Source organism: Haliotis rubra, unplaced genomic scaffold (assembly GCF_003918875.1).
Source record: "Haliotis rubra isolate DU_JTF1 unplaced genomic scaffold, ASM391887v1 Scf285, whole genome shotgun sequence".
NCBI lineage: Eukaryota > Metazoa > Mollusca > Gastropoda > Lepetellida > Haliotidae > Haliotis > Haliotis rubra.
Window position 1 is genome coordinate 478487 of NW_025766947.1, and position 17352 is coordinate 495838.

Genomic DNA, 17352 nt, shown 5'->3' on the forward strand with positions numbered 1-17352 from the left:
GCATCTAATACCCTATTCTTAGTGATACATCAAATTCTAAAGCTACTGAACGTGAGCGTAGGATACACAGATATAAGCGTAAAAGTGCAATATAATTTGAACCAAACCTCACTATATTTCACCTTTAAAATACGTCTAAGTGATCACTAACTAAATCATAGAAAATGAGGAAGACACTCGATCATGACCTCAAGTACATGTGTGTGTATGTCTTATATATTGCCTCTTGCTCCGGTAGATATGCTCAATACACTGAACATGAAACATGAAAACTGGTTGTGTGTGTTTACTATATTGCCTCTCTTCCGTAATAGCTCATGTAAACAAATATATTCGTATTTCTAAGCGTATGTGTCGAGACACTTGCCATATTACTGACGATGATCGCTAAATCTCCCCCATAATAAGAATCGACTCTCAAACACAAAACGATACTTTCTCAGGATGGCCTAAAACTCGGGCCAAGAAAAGTCGGACCGGGTGGAGTTTTAGGCCATTCTTCTTTCTAGATATCCTTTAAATGTTGCAGTGCATTGCGTGGGTGTAATCACAACTTGTCACCAGCTGCGCCAGGCTTCAGACACACGAGGCCAACGTTTCCCTGTGGTAACAAACACCTAGTCTGTCTCACAGTCCCTGAACCACATTATTTCCCCTACAGCCTAGCCTTCCCTGTAGTGCTAAAGCCCTAAACGAAGCAACTCTAAATTTCCCCAGGTTCAGGGTCTGAATCTCGGGTCTCCCTAGGGCTCCTTTTCAATTTAAACGGGCTTGTTTGTTACTATCAACATTATATATATTCAGAGACTAAGCCTTAGTCTAACAAACACCCTGTTAGGTCAGTTACAGGCTGTTGTGTCTGGCAGTGGAGTTTCGTGTTGTCAGCGCGGCGTGTCTGGAGGTGGGCGTGTACTTTGGAGGGGACGTAACTCTATGCTGATTTCTCTCACAATACTCCTCTTTGCCAACAGCAGATATCTCCGCTATGTCTGACAACGCACTTCCCGCCACCGTTGCCGACGTCCCCACCCCGTGTCTGCTGGTGGACATCGACAAGGTGAAGAGGAACTGTCAGAGAATGATTGACACAGCCAGGAACATGGGCGTGCAGCTGAGACCGCATATCAAGACCCACAAGTCCATGTAGGTATCATCGCCATGTTAGTTGTGCAGTCCGTATCGACCTACTACCACTGTCAGGCCCCTCAGTAACCTGTGAGACAATGGGGTCAGGCCGTCCAGACATCACGTGGTTGACTGAGTGGCCATATCACGGCTCTAGGCTACTGGAGACCGGTCACGTGATTTTGTCAGTATCGCAGTTTTTGGTGGTTAGATCAGAGACCATGGTCTCTGATTAGATTGACAGGATCTGCGGTATCAATTTAACAAGGATAGTGACAGTAAGCGTCGCATGCTCCTTCTGTCAGGGGAAAACGATGCCCTGAACTCTCAAATTAGTGTGGAAAGTTTCAGCGATCTAATCACAGACCGTAATCGATATATGACCTGAAATCAAAACTACACTAACCCCACCCCATCCCCCAAAAAAAAAAAAATAAATAAATAAATAAAATAAATAAAAATAATAAATAAAAATAAAAAATAAATATAAATAAAACAACAAAAACAAAGACAAAACAAAAACAAAAACAAAAAACCCGTCACCCTTCTTCCTTAATGACGGAGGTACGTACCTTCAGCTGGCGCTGTGATGCGTGGAAGTTCACTTCTTGGTCTGTCTACGGTAACCCCAGTCTGTCTGTAGCCCTGAATAAGTATTATAACCGTGATACGGTGGCATCCGAGGGCGTTGGCAACAGCATTGTATGTCGACCCCATCCCAGTGGCTCTATCTCTCTCTTCAGCTGTTAATCGTGGCTTATTTCTCGTACTAGTGTATCATATCACGCATTCTAGTCTCTCTTTATACCCTATAGAATCATTCTACACGTGACATTGATGCAAATACTGCTTGCATGTTGCTACGTTTTGGCGACTGATATTGCTATGTGTAAACAGAAAACGGAAAAATGTTACTTTGCAAGCGAAAATGATACAAATATCATTTTAGATGTTCTTAAACACTTTTTCACAATATCAAAGACACGTTTTACTTGTTTTCACTAATGCAAATCAGCAGAACATTTTTTGAAGACTGAAATCATTGGAACGATTCTTACAATTTGACACACTCTACAACAGTTGTTTTAACGTGTTTCAAGGCCAGTTGACCCATAATGCAGTACCTTAAATATACGTGAATATATACGCATGCGTATCAAAGGACCTCTCTCGAATACGAAACACATTGTAAAGATATTTTGCTAACATGAATTTATGATCATTGGAATTCATTAAAGATATTAACCCATTGATATTTCTGTTGTGCTTGAAAATAAGAGGTACATCACTACGAAGAGTTTGATACATTGGACATTTATATAAAATATGTATTTCATCTTCCGTTACATTACATAAAACGCATTTAGAATTAGACCTTTTATAATCACAAAAACCTTATCTAATACATTACATACTGTACATTGTATTCCTAGCCTGTTGTAACAGCTTCTGAAGATAAGCAGTGCTTTAAGATATTTAATATTATTAACATCAAAGATGTACAATTCTGTAGTAAGTGATGTCTTAATAATAGAATAAAACTGTAACGTGGTTTTGTTTGTAAGTTGTGCATGCCAGTCTTGCTTGGCACAATCATTTAATCTTTTCTTAAATAGCTTCATGAATAAATCAATATTACCTACACCCTGCTGTATCCAAACATGACCAAAACCATAAGTGAATAATAGTTGCATAACATTTGATGCCCAATTTGCATATTTTCTATGACACGTTTGTGTCACCATAAGATAAGATTGGTACGGGTATCTATATGATGGCATGGCAATCAATCTGAACCAATGTCTGATACAATTCGTATCTATGTGTTGACATACAAGGGATATCTCCAACATTCTCCATACATAACAACATTCGGGAAGGATTTGCTGACATTCAAGAAAAAAATATAAAATGATCGATGAACGATTACTAGTTGATTCATTTCCCTATATCCCCATATTTCGCTCCCATACATCACAATTGGTACAGTCTTCTTATCGAATATGTTAAATGAATCACAAATATTTATATCATATTTACGAATGAGACTTTTTATAGGAAATAATGCTTTGTTCGCTTGTTGTGCTAAAATAGTACAAGTTCTTGTCCAAACAAGTTTAGGTGTCATCATAACACCCAGATACTTGTAGGCATTAACTACTTCACAGTATTCTGCTACATACAAGTAACATCACACCCGTCCTGCTAACAACAATACAAGAACTAATCGTCCGTGTTGTCCTTCAGAGAGGGCGCGGACATCGCCACGGCCGGCACCCGGAGGAAGATCGTTGTCTCCACCCTGAATGAAGCGGAATTCTTCGCTGCAAATGGCTACGATGACATTCTGTATGGCTTCCCGATATCAAAGGAAAACGTCCCGAGGTGAGAGTCACTAAGGCTTCAGACTTGACAGAAGTTTTACATAGAGTCCAAGAATTGTTTAGAACACATAATACATTTCTTAGTAATTCCTTTTCGGAATAAGGTCAACTGGATTTGTTTCTTTGTAATCCAGATTGATTAGTGTGTGAGAAATCGTGATTCCACACTCCTGATGGATGGAACACGTGTTGCAGGCAGCTGTTGCCGGTTTCCTCAATAAATATTTACAGCAATAAATCGTCGTAGCATTTGTGTGCAACATATACTAGCGTCCAGGATTGGATTTATTAGCGTGGGTCTCGCTGTATATTTACCGTAAATATATCCAAGCCATGGCAACTGGTAATTTGAGAATATTATATTTTGAAGTTAACAATTGGTACAGGAAAACTTCAACACGGCGCAAACACAGTATTATGTATTCAGTATTATTGCTAACAAATTAAGTGCATGATCAAAGACTTTCCCCAAAATATTTAATCAACTCTTGCATGCTTAAAATATTATAAACAATACTAAATTCAGTCTGTTCCCTCTTTTGAACCTACACCCTCTTTTGAACCCACACCCTCTTTTGAACCCACACCCGGTTTTGAACCTGCACCCTGTTTTGAACATTCACCCCGTTTTCGAACCTGCACCCTGTTTTGAACATACACCCTGTTTCGAACCTGTACCCTGTTTTGAAAATACACCCTTTTTTGAACCTGTACCCTGTTTTGAACATTCACCCTGTTTTGAACCTGCACCTTGTTTGAACCTGCACCCTGTTTTGAACATACATCCTGTTTTGAACATTCACCATGCTTTGAACATACACCCTGTTTTGAACCTGCACCCTGTTTTGAACCTACACCCTGTTTTGAACATACACCCTGTTTTGAACATTCACACTGGTTTGAACATACACCCTGTTTTGAACCTGCACCCTGTTTTGAACATTCACCCTGTTTTCAACATACACCCTGTTTTCAACATACACCCTGTTTTGAACCTGCACCCTGTTTTTGAACATTCACCCTGTTTTCAACATACACCCTGTTTTCAACCTACAGCCTATTTTGAACCTGCACCCTCTTTTGAACCTGCACCCTCTTTTGAACCTGCACCCTCTTTTGAACCTGCACCCTGTTTTGAACATCCACCCTGTTTTGAACATTTACCCTGTTTTGAACATAAGCCCTGTTTTGAACCTGCACCCTGGCCAACTGACCAGCACTTGTTAGTTTGGACCCATCACAGCTTTCTATATGTTAATTTCACCTATTACCTTTCTCCATCATATCTATATTACTGTCTCTATGGCCACAGGTGTCAGAAGCTGACCAATCAGCTGTCCGAGTTCCACATCATGTATGACAGCGTGGAGGCCCTCCAGTGGGTCAAAGACGCCCCGCTCAACACGGACAAGAAGTGGTCAGTGATTCTGAAGATTGACACGGGATATGGGCGAGGTGTGTGCTGAGTGAGTGAGTGAATATGGTTTTGAGCCGCTTTTAGCAATATTCCAGCAATATCGCGGCGGGGGACACCAGAAATGAGCTTCACACATGTACTCATGTGGGGAATCGAACCCGGGCCTTCGGTGTCACGAGCCAACACTTAAGTGTGTGCCGAGTTAATGTGTATATGAAATTACCAGGTTATCACAGGAAAATGTCGAGGTGCGTTTAGTTGCTGTGTACATGGAATAACTAGGTTATCACCTGATTATGTCGAGGTGTGTTTAGTTGTTGTCTATATGAAATAACTAGGTTATCATATGATAATGTCGAGATGTGTGCCGAGTTGCTATGTACATGTATATGAAATAACTAGGTAATCACGGGATAATGTCGAGGTGCGTCGAGTTGCTGTGTATATGAAATAACTAGGTTATCACAGGATTATGTCGAGGTGTGTTTAGTTGTTGTGTATATGAAATTAACTAGGTTATCATATGATAATGTCGAGGTGTGTTTAGTTGCTTTGTATATGAAATAACTAGGTTATCATATGATAATGTCGAGGTGTGTGTGATGTTGTGAATAACTAAATTATCACAGGATAATGTCGAGGTGTGTCGAGTTGCTGTGTACATGTACATGAAATAACTAGGTGATCATATCATAATGTCGAGGTGTGTCGAGTTGCTGTGTACATGTACATGAAATAACTAGGTGATCATATCATAATGTCGAGGTGTGTCGAGCTGCTGTGTACATGTACATGAAATAACTAGGTGATCATATCATAATGTCGAGGTGTGTCGAGCTGCTGTGTACATGTACATGAAATAACTAGGTGATCATATCATAATGTCGAGGTGTGTCGAGTTGCTGTGTACATGTACATGAAATAACTAGGTGATCATATCATAATGTCGAGGTGTGTCGAGCTGCTGTGTACATGTACATGAAATAACTAGGTGATCATATCATAATGTCGAGGTGTGTGTTGTTCTTGCTGTGCAGATCAAGTAGCTAGCATGTCACAGGGTTTTGTCGAGGGAGCTTAAGGCGAGTTGTTGATCGAACACGATTAACTGAATTTTAGGTAAATGTTTTGATATGAGGCAAATGTAAATCCCAAATAGCACATTCTGACAGATGCTCAGACCGCAAAGTCCCGTTTGTTTGTCATCAAAAATGCAAATTCAAGTTATAAAGTTAAAAAATAACGCGATGAAAAAAACGCGCGAAATCGGAGTTCAAACGATTCACTAATTTTCCCCCGAAAATTTCTGGGGAAAACGGGTTTCAACAGCTGGGCTGCGCTCATAGCATGTGCGCAGTGAAATAGGTTCGCGCAACTTGGAAGCGGGCTGTCTGGTGAATACTCGGTAAAGGCTTTGGTGTGAGCTATTTTCATAATGTTTTGTTGATATCTCACAGGCGCGAGCTTTTTATATGTTATGACAGTAAATAAACTGTTTATATAATTTCATTTGTCTATTTCACCACACGTTCTTCTTACCCAATCACTTTCTCAGTTCGATACTTAAAAGCAATGTCATTATTTAGCGTTGACAGAATTTCTAACTGTGATAAAGATATGTCGTTGTCACAGACAAAACTCAGTGTCTTGTTTTATTGACACCAGTGTGTCTGCCTGCCTGTCTGCTAATGACAATATTCAACACACAACTGCGATCACTGACCACATGCAATTTGAACTTAACACCAATCAGGCTATACACCATAAACAAAACGCATTGATTTATGGCCCGAGTTCGGTGTCTGTCACATTATGTAATTACACAGAGAGGCAGGTGTGATACTTGTACACATGACATGTTATGATGTCTGTTGATTGCAAAATGTTATACACAAAAAATAAGCATGTATTTACAAAACCCAACATCTCTATATATACACTTACAATGAGCCGTGAAGGCGGCATCTGCAAATGAACCAGCCGCTACACTTGAGTGCACACCCACCCGCTCTGACTGGGTTCGGTATCCCGGCTGCTTCGTTTCGAGGGAGGTAAAACCCAAGTACAAAATATTGCACTTTTGATTTGCGATTATACGCTTATAATTTTGTTTATTTGTTTTTTCATAATCAGCAATGTATATTATATGTCATGAAGAAGTGATAATTGTGCTTTAATTATGTTTGATTTTTTGGTTGCATGTGACCTTTACACATAGCTTCCAGCGATAGGAGTACAAGTCTTCCTGTTGGTTATGGAAAGGGCCACATCACAATTGACAATTTCAACGACCTATCTAATCAGCGTTAAAGGACAACACACAACCTGTAGGTTAAATATGAACGCTTGATAGATGTGTGGTGTGTGCGTCCGTGAGTGAGTGAGTGAGTTTAGTTTTACGTCGCAGTCAGTAATATTTCACCCATATGCGTCTGTGTGAATTCATGTTTTTTGGTCAAAGAAAATCCCTGCCATGGCAGGACGTACACAGATAGGTCGCTACAACGGTGGAAATGTCAATGTTAAATAGGTGAATACGAACGCTTGATACAGATAAGCATGGTAGATCGCGAGAGTTAATAGCTTCGAGTTAATACGGCGAGCTCTAAAATAGAGACGGTATAGTGGACCTATGTATAGCTCTAAATTAGAGAGCGTATAGTGGACCTATGTAGAACTCTAAAATAGAGAGCGTATAGTGGACCTATGTATAGCTCTAAAATAGAGAGCGTATAGTGGACCTATGTATAGCTCTAAAATAGAGAGCGTAGAGTGGACCTATGTATAGCTCTAAAATAGAGAGCGTAGAGTGGACCTATGTATAGCTCTAAACTAGAGAGCGTATAGTGGACCTATGTATAGCTCTAAACTAGAGAGCGTAGAGTTGACCTATGTATAGCTCTAAAATAGAGAGCGTATAGTAGACCTATGTATAGCTCTAAAATAGAGAGCGTAGAATAGACCTATGTATAGCTCTAAACTAGAGAGGGTATAGTGGACCTATGTATAGCTCTAAAATAGAGAGCGTATAGTGGACCTATGTATAGCTCTAAACTAGAGAGCGTATAGTAGACCTATGTATAGCTCTAAAATAGAGAGCGTAGAGTAGACCTATGTATAGCTCTAAAATAGAGAGCATAGAATAGACCTATGTATAGCTCTAAACTAGAGAGCGTATAGTAGACCTATGTATAGCTCTAAAATAGGGAGCGTATAGTGGACCTATGTATAGCTCTAAAATAGAGAGCGTATAGTGGACCTATCTATAGCTCTAAATTAGAGAGCGTAGAGTTGACCTATGTATAGCTCTAAAATAGAGAGCGTATAGTGGACCTATGTATAGCTCTAAAATAGAGAGCATATAGTGGACCAATGAATAAGCTCTAAAATAGGTAGTGTATAGTGGACCTATGTATAGCTCTAAAATAGAGAGCATATAGTCGACCTATGTATAGCTCTAAACTAGAGAGCGTATAGTGGACCTATGTATAGCTCTAAAATAGAGAGCGTAGAGTTGACCTGTGTATAGCTCTAAAATAGAGAGCATATAGTGGACCTCTGTATAGCTCTAAAATAGAGAGCGTAGAGTTGACCTATGTATAGCTCTAAAATAGAGAGCGTATAGTGGACCTATGTATAGCTCTAAACTAGAGAGCGTATAGTGGACCTATGTATAGCTCTAAAATAGAGAGCGTAGAATGGACCTATGTATAGCTCTAAAATAGAGAGGGTATAGTGGACCTATGTATAGCTCTAAATTAGAGAGCGTACAGTGGACCTATGTAGAACTCTAAAATAGAGAGCGTATAGTGGACCTATGTATAGCTCTAAAATAGAGAGCATATAGTGGACCTATGTATAGCTCTAAAATAGAGAGCGTAGAGTGGACCTATGTATAGCTATAAACTAGAGAGCGTAGAGTGGACCTATGTATAGCTCTAAACTAGAGAGCGTATAGTGGACCTATGTAAAGCTCTAAAATAGGGAGCGTATAGTGGACCTATGTATAGCTCTAAAATAGAGAGCGTATAGTGGACCTATGTATAGCTCTAAATTAGAGAGCGTAGAGTGGACCTATGTAGGACTCTAAAATAGAGAGCGTATAGTGGACCTATGTATAGCTCTAAAATAGAGAGCGTATAGTGGACCTATGTATAGCTCTAAAATAGAGAGCGTAGAGAGTGGACCTATGTATAGCTCTAAAATAGAAGTGAGAGTGGACCTATGTAAAGCTCTAAAATAGAGAGGCATTATAGTGGACCTATGTATAGCTCTAAAATAGAGAGAATGTAGAGTGGACCTATGTATAGCTCTAAAATAGAGAGCGTATAGTGGACCTATGTATAGCTCTAAATTAGAGGCGTAGAGAGTGGACCTATGTAGAACTCTAAAATAGAGAGAAGTATAGTGGACCTATGTATAGCTCTAAAATAGAGAGCTGTAGAGTGGACCTATGTATAGCTCTAAAATAGAGAGCAGTACAGTGGACCTATGTATAGCTCTAAAATAGAGAGTGAGAGTGGACCTATGTGTAGCTCTAAAATAGAGAGCATATATAGTGGACCTATGTATAGCTCTAAAATAGGGAGTATAGTGGACCTATGTATAGCTCTAAAATAGAGAGTATAGTGGACCTATGTATAGCTCTAAACTAGAGAGCATATATAGTAGACCTATGTATAGCTCTAAAATAGAGAGGAAATAGAATAGACCTATGTAGATCTCTAAACTAGAGAGGGTAAAGTGGACCTATGTATAGCTCTAAATTAGAGAGGTATAGTGGACCTATGTATAGCTCTAAACTAGAGAGCATTATAGTGGACCTATGTATAGCTCTAAACTAGAGAGCATTAGTAGTAGACCTATGTATAGTAGCGTGAATAGACCTAGCAGCTCTAAACTAGAGAGGCATTATAGTGGACCTATGTATAGCTCTAAAATAGAGAGCTCTGGACCTATGTATAGAGAGGGTATAGTGGACCTATGTATAGTAGAGAGCATTATAGTCTAGCTCTAAAATAGAGAGTATAGTGGACCTATGTATAGCTCTAAAATAGAGAGAGATGATAGTAGAGGGTAGTGGACCTATGTATAGCTAAAATAGAGAGCTAAAATAGAGAGCGTGAGCTATGTATAGTGGACCTATGTATGTATAGTGGACCTATGTATAGCTCTAAAATAGAGGACCTATGTATAGCTCTAAAATAGAGATTATAGTGGACCTGTGTATAGCTCTAAATTAGAGAGCAGAGTGGACCTATGTAGGACTCTAAAATAGAGAGCGTATAGTGGACCTATGTATAGCTCTAAAATAGAGAGGCGTATAGTGGACCTATGTATAGCTCTAAAATAGAGAGCGTAGGAGAGTGGACCTATGTATAGCTCTAAAATAGAGAAGTGAGTGGACCTATGTAAAGCTCTAAAATAGAGAGAGCGTATAGTGGACCTATGTATAGCTCTAAAATAGAGAGCGTGAGAGTGGACCTATGTATAGCTCTAAAATAGAGACCGTATAGTGGACCTATGTATAGCTCTAAATTAGAGAGCGTAGAGTGGACCTATGTATAGCTCTAAACTAGAGAGGGTATAGTATAGTGGACCTATGTATAGCTCTAAATTAGAGAAGTACAGTGGACCTATGTATGGCTCTAAAATAGAGAGCGTATAGTGGACCTATGTATAGCTCTAAACTAGAGAGGGTATAGTGGACCTATGTATAGCTCTAAAATAGAGAGCGTAGAGTGGACCTATGTATAGCTCTAAACTAGAGAGCGTATAGTGGACCTATGTATAGCTCTAAAATAGAGAGCGTATAGTGGACCTATGTATAGCTCTAAACTAGAGAGCGTAGAGTGGACCTATGTATAGCTCTAAAATAGAGAGCGTAGAGTGGACCTATGTAGATCTCTAAACTAGAGAGCGTATAGTGGACCTATGTATAGCTCTAAACTAGAGAGCGTATAGTGGACCTATGTATAGCTCTAAAATAGAGAGCGTAGAGTGGACCTATGTATAGCTCTAAAATAGAGAGCGTATAGTGGACCTATGTATAGCTCTAAACTAGAGAGCATATAGTGGACCTATGTATAGCTCTAAACTAGAGAATGTATAGTGGACCTATGTATAGCTCTAAAATAGAGAGCGTAGAGTGGACCTATGTATAGCTCTAAAATAGAGAGCGTATAGTGGACCTATGTATAGCTCTAAAATAGAGAGCGTATAGTGGACCTATGTATAGCTCTAAAATAGAGAAGTATAGTGGACCTATGTATAGCTCTAAAATAGAGAATATAGTGGACCTATGTATAGCTCTAAAATGAGAGAGGCATGTATAGTGGACCTATGTATAGCTCTAAACTAGAGAGAAGTATAGTGGACCTATGTATAGCTCTAAAATAGAGAGAGTATAGTGGACCTATGTATAGCTCTAAAATAGAGAGCATGTATAGTGGACCTATGTATAGCTCTAAAATAGTGGACCTATGTATAGCTCTAAATAGTGGACCTATGTATAGCTCTCTAAAATAGAGAGCGTATAGTGGACCTATGTATAGCTCTAAAATAGAGAGTGTATAGTGGACCTATGTATAGCTCTAAAATAGAGAGCATATAGTGGACCTATGTATAGCTCTAAACTAGAGAGTGTATAGTGGACCTATGTATAGCTCTAAACTAGAGAGCGTATAGTGGACCTATGTATAGCTCTAAACTAGAGAGCGTATAGTGGACCTATGTATAGCTCTAAAATAGAGAGTGTATAGTGGACCTATGAATAAGCTCTAAGATAGGTAGTGTATAGTGTACCTATGTATAAGCTCTAAGATAGGTAGTGTATAGTGGACTTATGTATAGCTCTAAGATAGGTAGTGTATAGTGTACCTATGTATAAGCTCTAAACTAGAGAGCGTAGAGTGGACCTATGTATAGCTCTAAACTAGAGAGCGTAGAGTGGACCTATGTAGATCTCTAAACTAGAGAGCGTATAGTGGACCTATGTATAGCTCTAAACTAGAGAGCGTATAGTGGACCTATGTATAGCTCTAAAATAGAGAGCGTAGAGTTGACCTATGTATAGCTCTAAAATAGAGAGCGTATAGTCGACCTATGTAGAGCTCTAAACTAGAGAGCGTATAGTGGACCTATGTATAGCTCTAAACTAGAGAGTGTATAGTGGACCTATGTATAGCTCTAAACTAGAGAGCGTAGAGTGGACCTATGTAAAGCTCTAAAATAGAGAGCGTATAGTGGACCTATGTATAGCTCTAAAATAGAGAGCGTATAGTGGACCTATGTATAGCTCTAAAATAGAGAGCATATAGTGGACCTATGTATAGCTCTAAACTAGAGAGCGTATAGATAGATAGATAGATAGATTATCTTTATTTCCTCCAAAAATATGAAGATTGTTTCATGTTACAACAAAGTGTCAAGTTGAATATACAATGACTCAGTAGACAGTTAATTGTGCAGATATTTTAGAATGACAGACTGACATAAACTCAGCCACTAATAACATAACTTCCGCCCATTCTGTCGTATTTAAGTTACCAAGTGTTGTACAAGATCCACCAAGTAAATCAGCAATTATTACATCGTCATCATTTTCCCAAAAGTCAACAAAATCAGATATTGATATAATATCACAAATCCTTTCAAACATATCATTTCTCAAATCATTAAGATGTGTACAGGACATAATAACATGTTTAACAATATCAGAAGCTACTATTCCACATATACACTCTCTGGATTCAATCTTTTTACAGCCAATGTGAATAATATGAGAGAGTTTGTAAAATTTAGGCTTTTTAATCAAGGCTAGTTCCCACAGTCTACTTGGATTAAAAGGCTCTCGGATAAGGCAATATCTGGAGAGATCCTCTCTCACTGCTATCTGATGACACAACAGACTCTCGTAAGCATCACAGATTCTGGATTTAACAATATCATTCCATTTTGCTTTAGTATATATAACCCTGTTGTGATGTATGTATTAACAGCGTCAAACAAGCCATACTTGTTTACGAGCTTAACCATGTACAGGATAGGTGATGGGGATTTACCAATGGTAGTCATACATCTGGATTCAAATAGACGATGAAGAAATAATTGTTTAACAACATAGGCATCATTTAGACGGCAGATTCTACCAAACATAAGCAAACAAGATTTTTCTATATACCCTTGAATTGGCAGTAGGCCCAGGGTATCTAGAACCACAGGAGAAGCAGTGCGTTTAGGCAGACCTTGTACCTTTCTACAGAAATACCTTTGTGTTAACTCCAACATGTCCAATTCTTTTGACGTTAAGCTGCTCCAGACAGTACAACCATATAAAGCACATGGTAAAATGACATTGTTCCATATACGACAAGCACAAATAGGATTGAGTGAACCATAGCACAAGCCAAGATCATGATACATATTAACCAGTTTACGTGCTTTTTCACATGATGACATTGTTCTATCATACGATTTATTACATGAAGACAACTGAACTCCAGCGTACGTAACAGATTGCATGAGAGGGATGGCCACAGAACCAAGATACAGACTAACTGGTGTAAGATATCTGTCTGTATTGAATACAAGCAAGGCACTTTTACTGACGTTATACTTCAATTTCCACTTCAAACCATAATCGTACACAGCTTCTAGAAGAGTCTGAGAATTATGTGGATTGCTGGAGGTTAAAGTAGTATCATCAGCAAGAAGAATACCTGGACAGTGTCCCCATGGAAGCTTGAGACCTAGACCCGACTTATCTAAACTCTGCATTAGATCGTTGATGTACAGGCTGAATAGCCAAGCGGAAATGACTCGCCCCTGTCCTACACCTTGACTGATTTTAAAGCTATCTGACAGGAAACCAGCATAGGAAACACATGATTGCATGGACAAGTATGACATTCGAAGCAGTCTCCAGATTTTACCTCTTATACCGAGGTTATACAGCTTGAGAAACAATCCATCCAACCAAACTATAGTTGGACCTATGTATAGCTCTAAACTAGAGAGCGTATAGTGGACCTATGTATAGCTCTAAACTAGAGAGCGTATAGTGGACCTATGTATAGCTCTAAAATAGAGAGTGTATAGTGGACCTATGAATAAGCTCTAAGATAGGTAGTGTATAGTGTACCTATGTATAAGCTCTAAGATAGGTAGTGTATAGTGGACTTATGTATAGCTCTAAGATAGGTAGTGTATAGTGTACCTATGTATAAGCTCTAAGATAGGTAGTGTATAGTGTACCTATGTATAAGCTCTAGGAAACGAAGCGTATAAACCGGAGGGTAACAGAGAGCTTGTAACACGGAGAACTCTTGGGGAGCGTGTTTATTTTTGGAGTTTTCTTGGATGACAAAGGTTACCTCACTAATGTTTTAGCTGGCGTGGTGTGGGACAGCGATGACGTCATCACCGTCGCTAAAGCTGCAGTTGATGCCGACAACGTCAAGTTCCTCGGCATCTACACCCACTGTGGGAGTTCTTACGACTGCACGGGGGTGGAAGAACTGAAAAAGTTTGGCGCCACCAACACAGACAGACTGATCACAGTGAGAGACAAGTAGGTGTCTTCAAGTAGCCTTCCAGTATTAGTAATCTAACACTATATATGGTGAAAGAAATACTTACGCGTTTCATGTTTTAAAGGGGCACTGATCCGGAGCAATTTCCGTGGAATGGTTGTTGCTTTTATTATTGTTTTTCTCTCGTGAGTACCCGGATGATATCCCAGAATTCATGACTGGTTCGTTACCTCTGCTGCGCCACCATCATGCGCAATTGATTGTATAAGTATAGACTGATCAACAAAGATGAAATCTGTTTTACTCGATAATATTTCCATCTTATGTTGATTTTGTTGTAAAATTTTAATTTCATAAAAATGTGTACGTAAATGGATGTAGAATTTGATTTAAGAAAGAGTTTGTCCTTGAATTTGGTGAGAAGCCTGATATAATAACATTGTTTTGAATGTAAGGCTAGCTAAGTACATGGGGAGTCTTGGGGAGAGTAATGAGCTTGGGTTCACTACTAGTCAATCTGAATCGGCATTACTTCGATAACAAATGAAAACAGTTTAAGTTTAACCATCTGCCCGTGGAAAAAATGCTAGGACTGAAATAATGAAGTCAATGTGAGTCTTTATTGTTTTGTCTTATAATCCTAATTAGTTTATTGTCATATTTGTATGCATTTTGAAACTTAATAAAATGCACACGACCTGCTTATACTTAGTAAATTTAAAACATGACTGTAATATCTAGACTTCTTATAGATTGCCAACGTGTATCATATTTCACACACACGCCCTAGGTGCGACCTAGTGTATGTTGTCTGTCTCATTACACTTCACGGCAAATAAAAAAATGATTCTATTGAATGCTATAACAAATAAATAAAAACAAAATACAAATATTAAAATTAAAACAGACTAAGTTCTAGCAACAGTACCAGGCTATTACCTTGTCCGGGGAATGTGCCCATCATATCCACATAAAGGAATGAGATGCCATTCATCTGCAGCTGACAAAGAATCCTGTTCCATGTCATGTGTCTTGTAACAGTCTAATATGCGAATAAGTGATCTATCGTTTCAAGTTTTTCACATTGGTGCATAGTCCCATTGGTCACCCAGTGGTCACCCAAGATAGCACACCTGGCAACTAATTGCATGATGTCCGCCATTCTTTAAATAAGTAATTTAGTTAGCCAATAATGAGCAATCAATCAATCAATGTATTGGTGGTTAATCCTTTGAAGGAAGGACGTTGTTTTTGCAAAGAGACTTTACGACAGGGTGTATTCAGTATAGATGAGTAAATCTACATACATAAACACTACCTTTTGACAAATCCGCTGTGCAGGATAAAAGCAATTAATCAATCAGCGTGTTATCGGTTAATCCTTTGATCGATGTTTGTTTTGTAACTCAGCTGATAATTCCTCTTGCTGCACTTCCATGCGCATATTACAGAAGATGTAATACATTTGCCACATCAGACCTCAATTTATAATGATGAGTATTTACTCCAGACACAAGAAATTCCAAATGGGAACCTTTGTCGGAGTGGTGTTATCACTAATTATACTGTTATAAATTCATTAACTGACTATCAAGTGAATGATGACAAATAACATGTGTAGGTTTACCACCAAACAAGGGTTACAGCAAGAGAGTAGTAATCGCTGTATTGCATGCAAGTTTGATTGCCTGAAAAATACCCTTATGGGCAGACACTGTTTTGAGGATGCTAACGGAACTTCATTGTTGCAGAAGAAATACATATGAGCATTTGCTGTGTACTTAGTTAAAAACTGTATATACCTATGTACCTAAGTAAAATTTTAGATTTTTATAGCAATGGCAAAGTGGGGTTGTTTGGTTTATGGATTCAAATATATCAAATGTGTGTTTTTCATAGCATAGGTAATAGATATCATATTTTTACACGATCTAGGTAAAAAACACAGAATAGGATCAATTTGGATCAGTCACTATACCATCTAAGCATTTGAAAATCTGAAAAAGCCTACACTGCTGGGATACTTTATTACAATCAGACAAGAAGTACCGGGGATATTTTCAAATAACGGCATCTGATGGGCATCCACCCTTCTTTATGTCCCACTGATAAGGTTGAAGAAATTCTGCCAAGATGGACAGTAGCCCAGTCCCCGTGTCCGTCACGGTCGAGGGAGCAGGGGCTGACCAGTTTGCAGCTAGGTTTCGTAATTAGGCTGTTGGCTGGAAACATTAATCTCTCTGGACCAGTGCCCCTTAACTGGTAACAGGACCCTCACGTGGCAAGGGTTTCTTGACGACAGCTGACATGAAGCTCTAACGGTAATTGCATATAGGACACAGTTTCATGAAACCCATGCATGTTGACTTCCTCCAGGCTGAAGGCGGCGGGTATCGCCTGTGAGACGGTGGGGACAGGCTCCACCCCTTCCTGTAGTAAACCTGCAGACAACATGGCCACCCTGACAGAGATTCATCCGGGCAACTACGTGTTTTATGGTAGGGACTTACACTTTGACAATCTCATTATGAGACAGTGCTACAGCAGTGAGGAACTATAGTCCTCGCACAAACATTAGTATACAGCAGTGAGGAACTATAGTCCTCGCACAAACATTAGTATACAGCAGTGAGGAACTATAGTCCTCGCACAAACATTAGTATACAGCAGTGGTGGCCAATTGCTTGTATTTGAATTTGGTGCCATGACATTGTCTGTTCGTAAATAATAATGTCAGGAATATATACTGGCCACATAAAAAAGCTGTGTGCTTATATTTATATTTTCTGTGTGCACAGTTTCTTTATGTGGCCAGTATATATTCCTGACATTATTATTTACGAACAGACAATGTCATGGCACCAGTGTATGTTTGTTTGGTGTGTTTCTTAAA

At 39.1% G+C, this 17352-nt stretch overlaps 1 protein-coding gene across 2 annotated transcripts in view; it reads left to right on the forward strand.

The window, feature by feature from the left end:
* The first annotated feature begins 889 nt into the window (after nucleotides 1-889).
* LOC124281578 (D-threo-3-hydroxyaspartate dehydratase-like) overlaps nucleotides 890-17352 on the forward strand; it is a 38940-nt gene continuing 22477 nt past the window's right edge. Inside the window, exons 1-5 of one of the 2 annotated variants that reach the window (XM_046717522.1) lie at nucleotides 907-1143; nucleotides 3373-3510; nucleotides 4822-4964; nucleotides 14317-14497; nucleotides 16836-16957. In XM_046717522.1, coding sequence (XP_046573478.1) covers nucleotides 986-1143; nucleotides 3373-3510; nucleotides 4822-4964; nucleotides 14317-14497; nucleotides 16836-16957 — 742 coding nt within the window. In that variant the 5' untranslated portion in view covers nucleotides 907-985. Of the gene's footprint in view, nucleotides 1144-3372; nucleotides 3511-4821; nucleotides 4965-14316; nucleotides 14498-16835; nucleotides 16958-17352 lie in introns of both variants that reach the window. The other variant, XM_046717523.1, reaches the window with a different exon arrangement.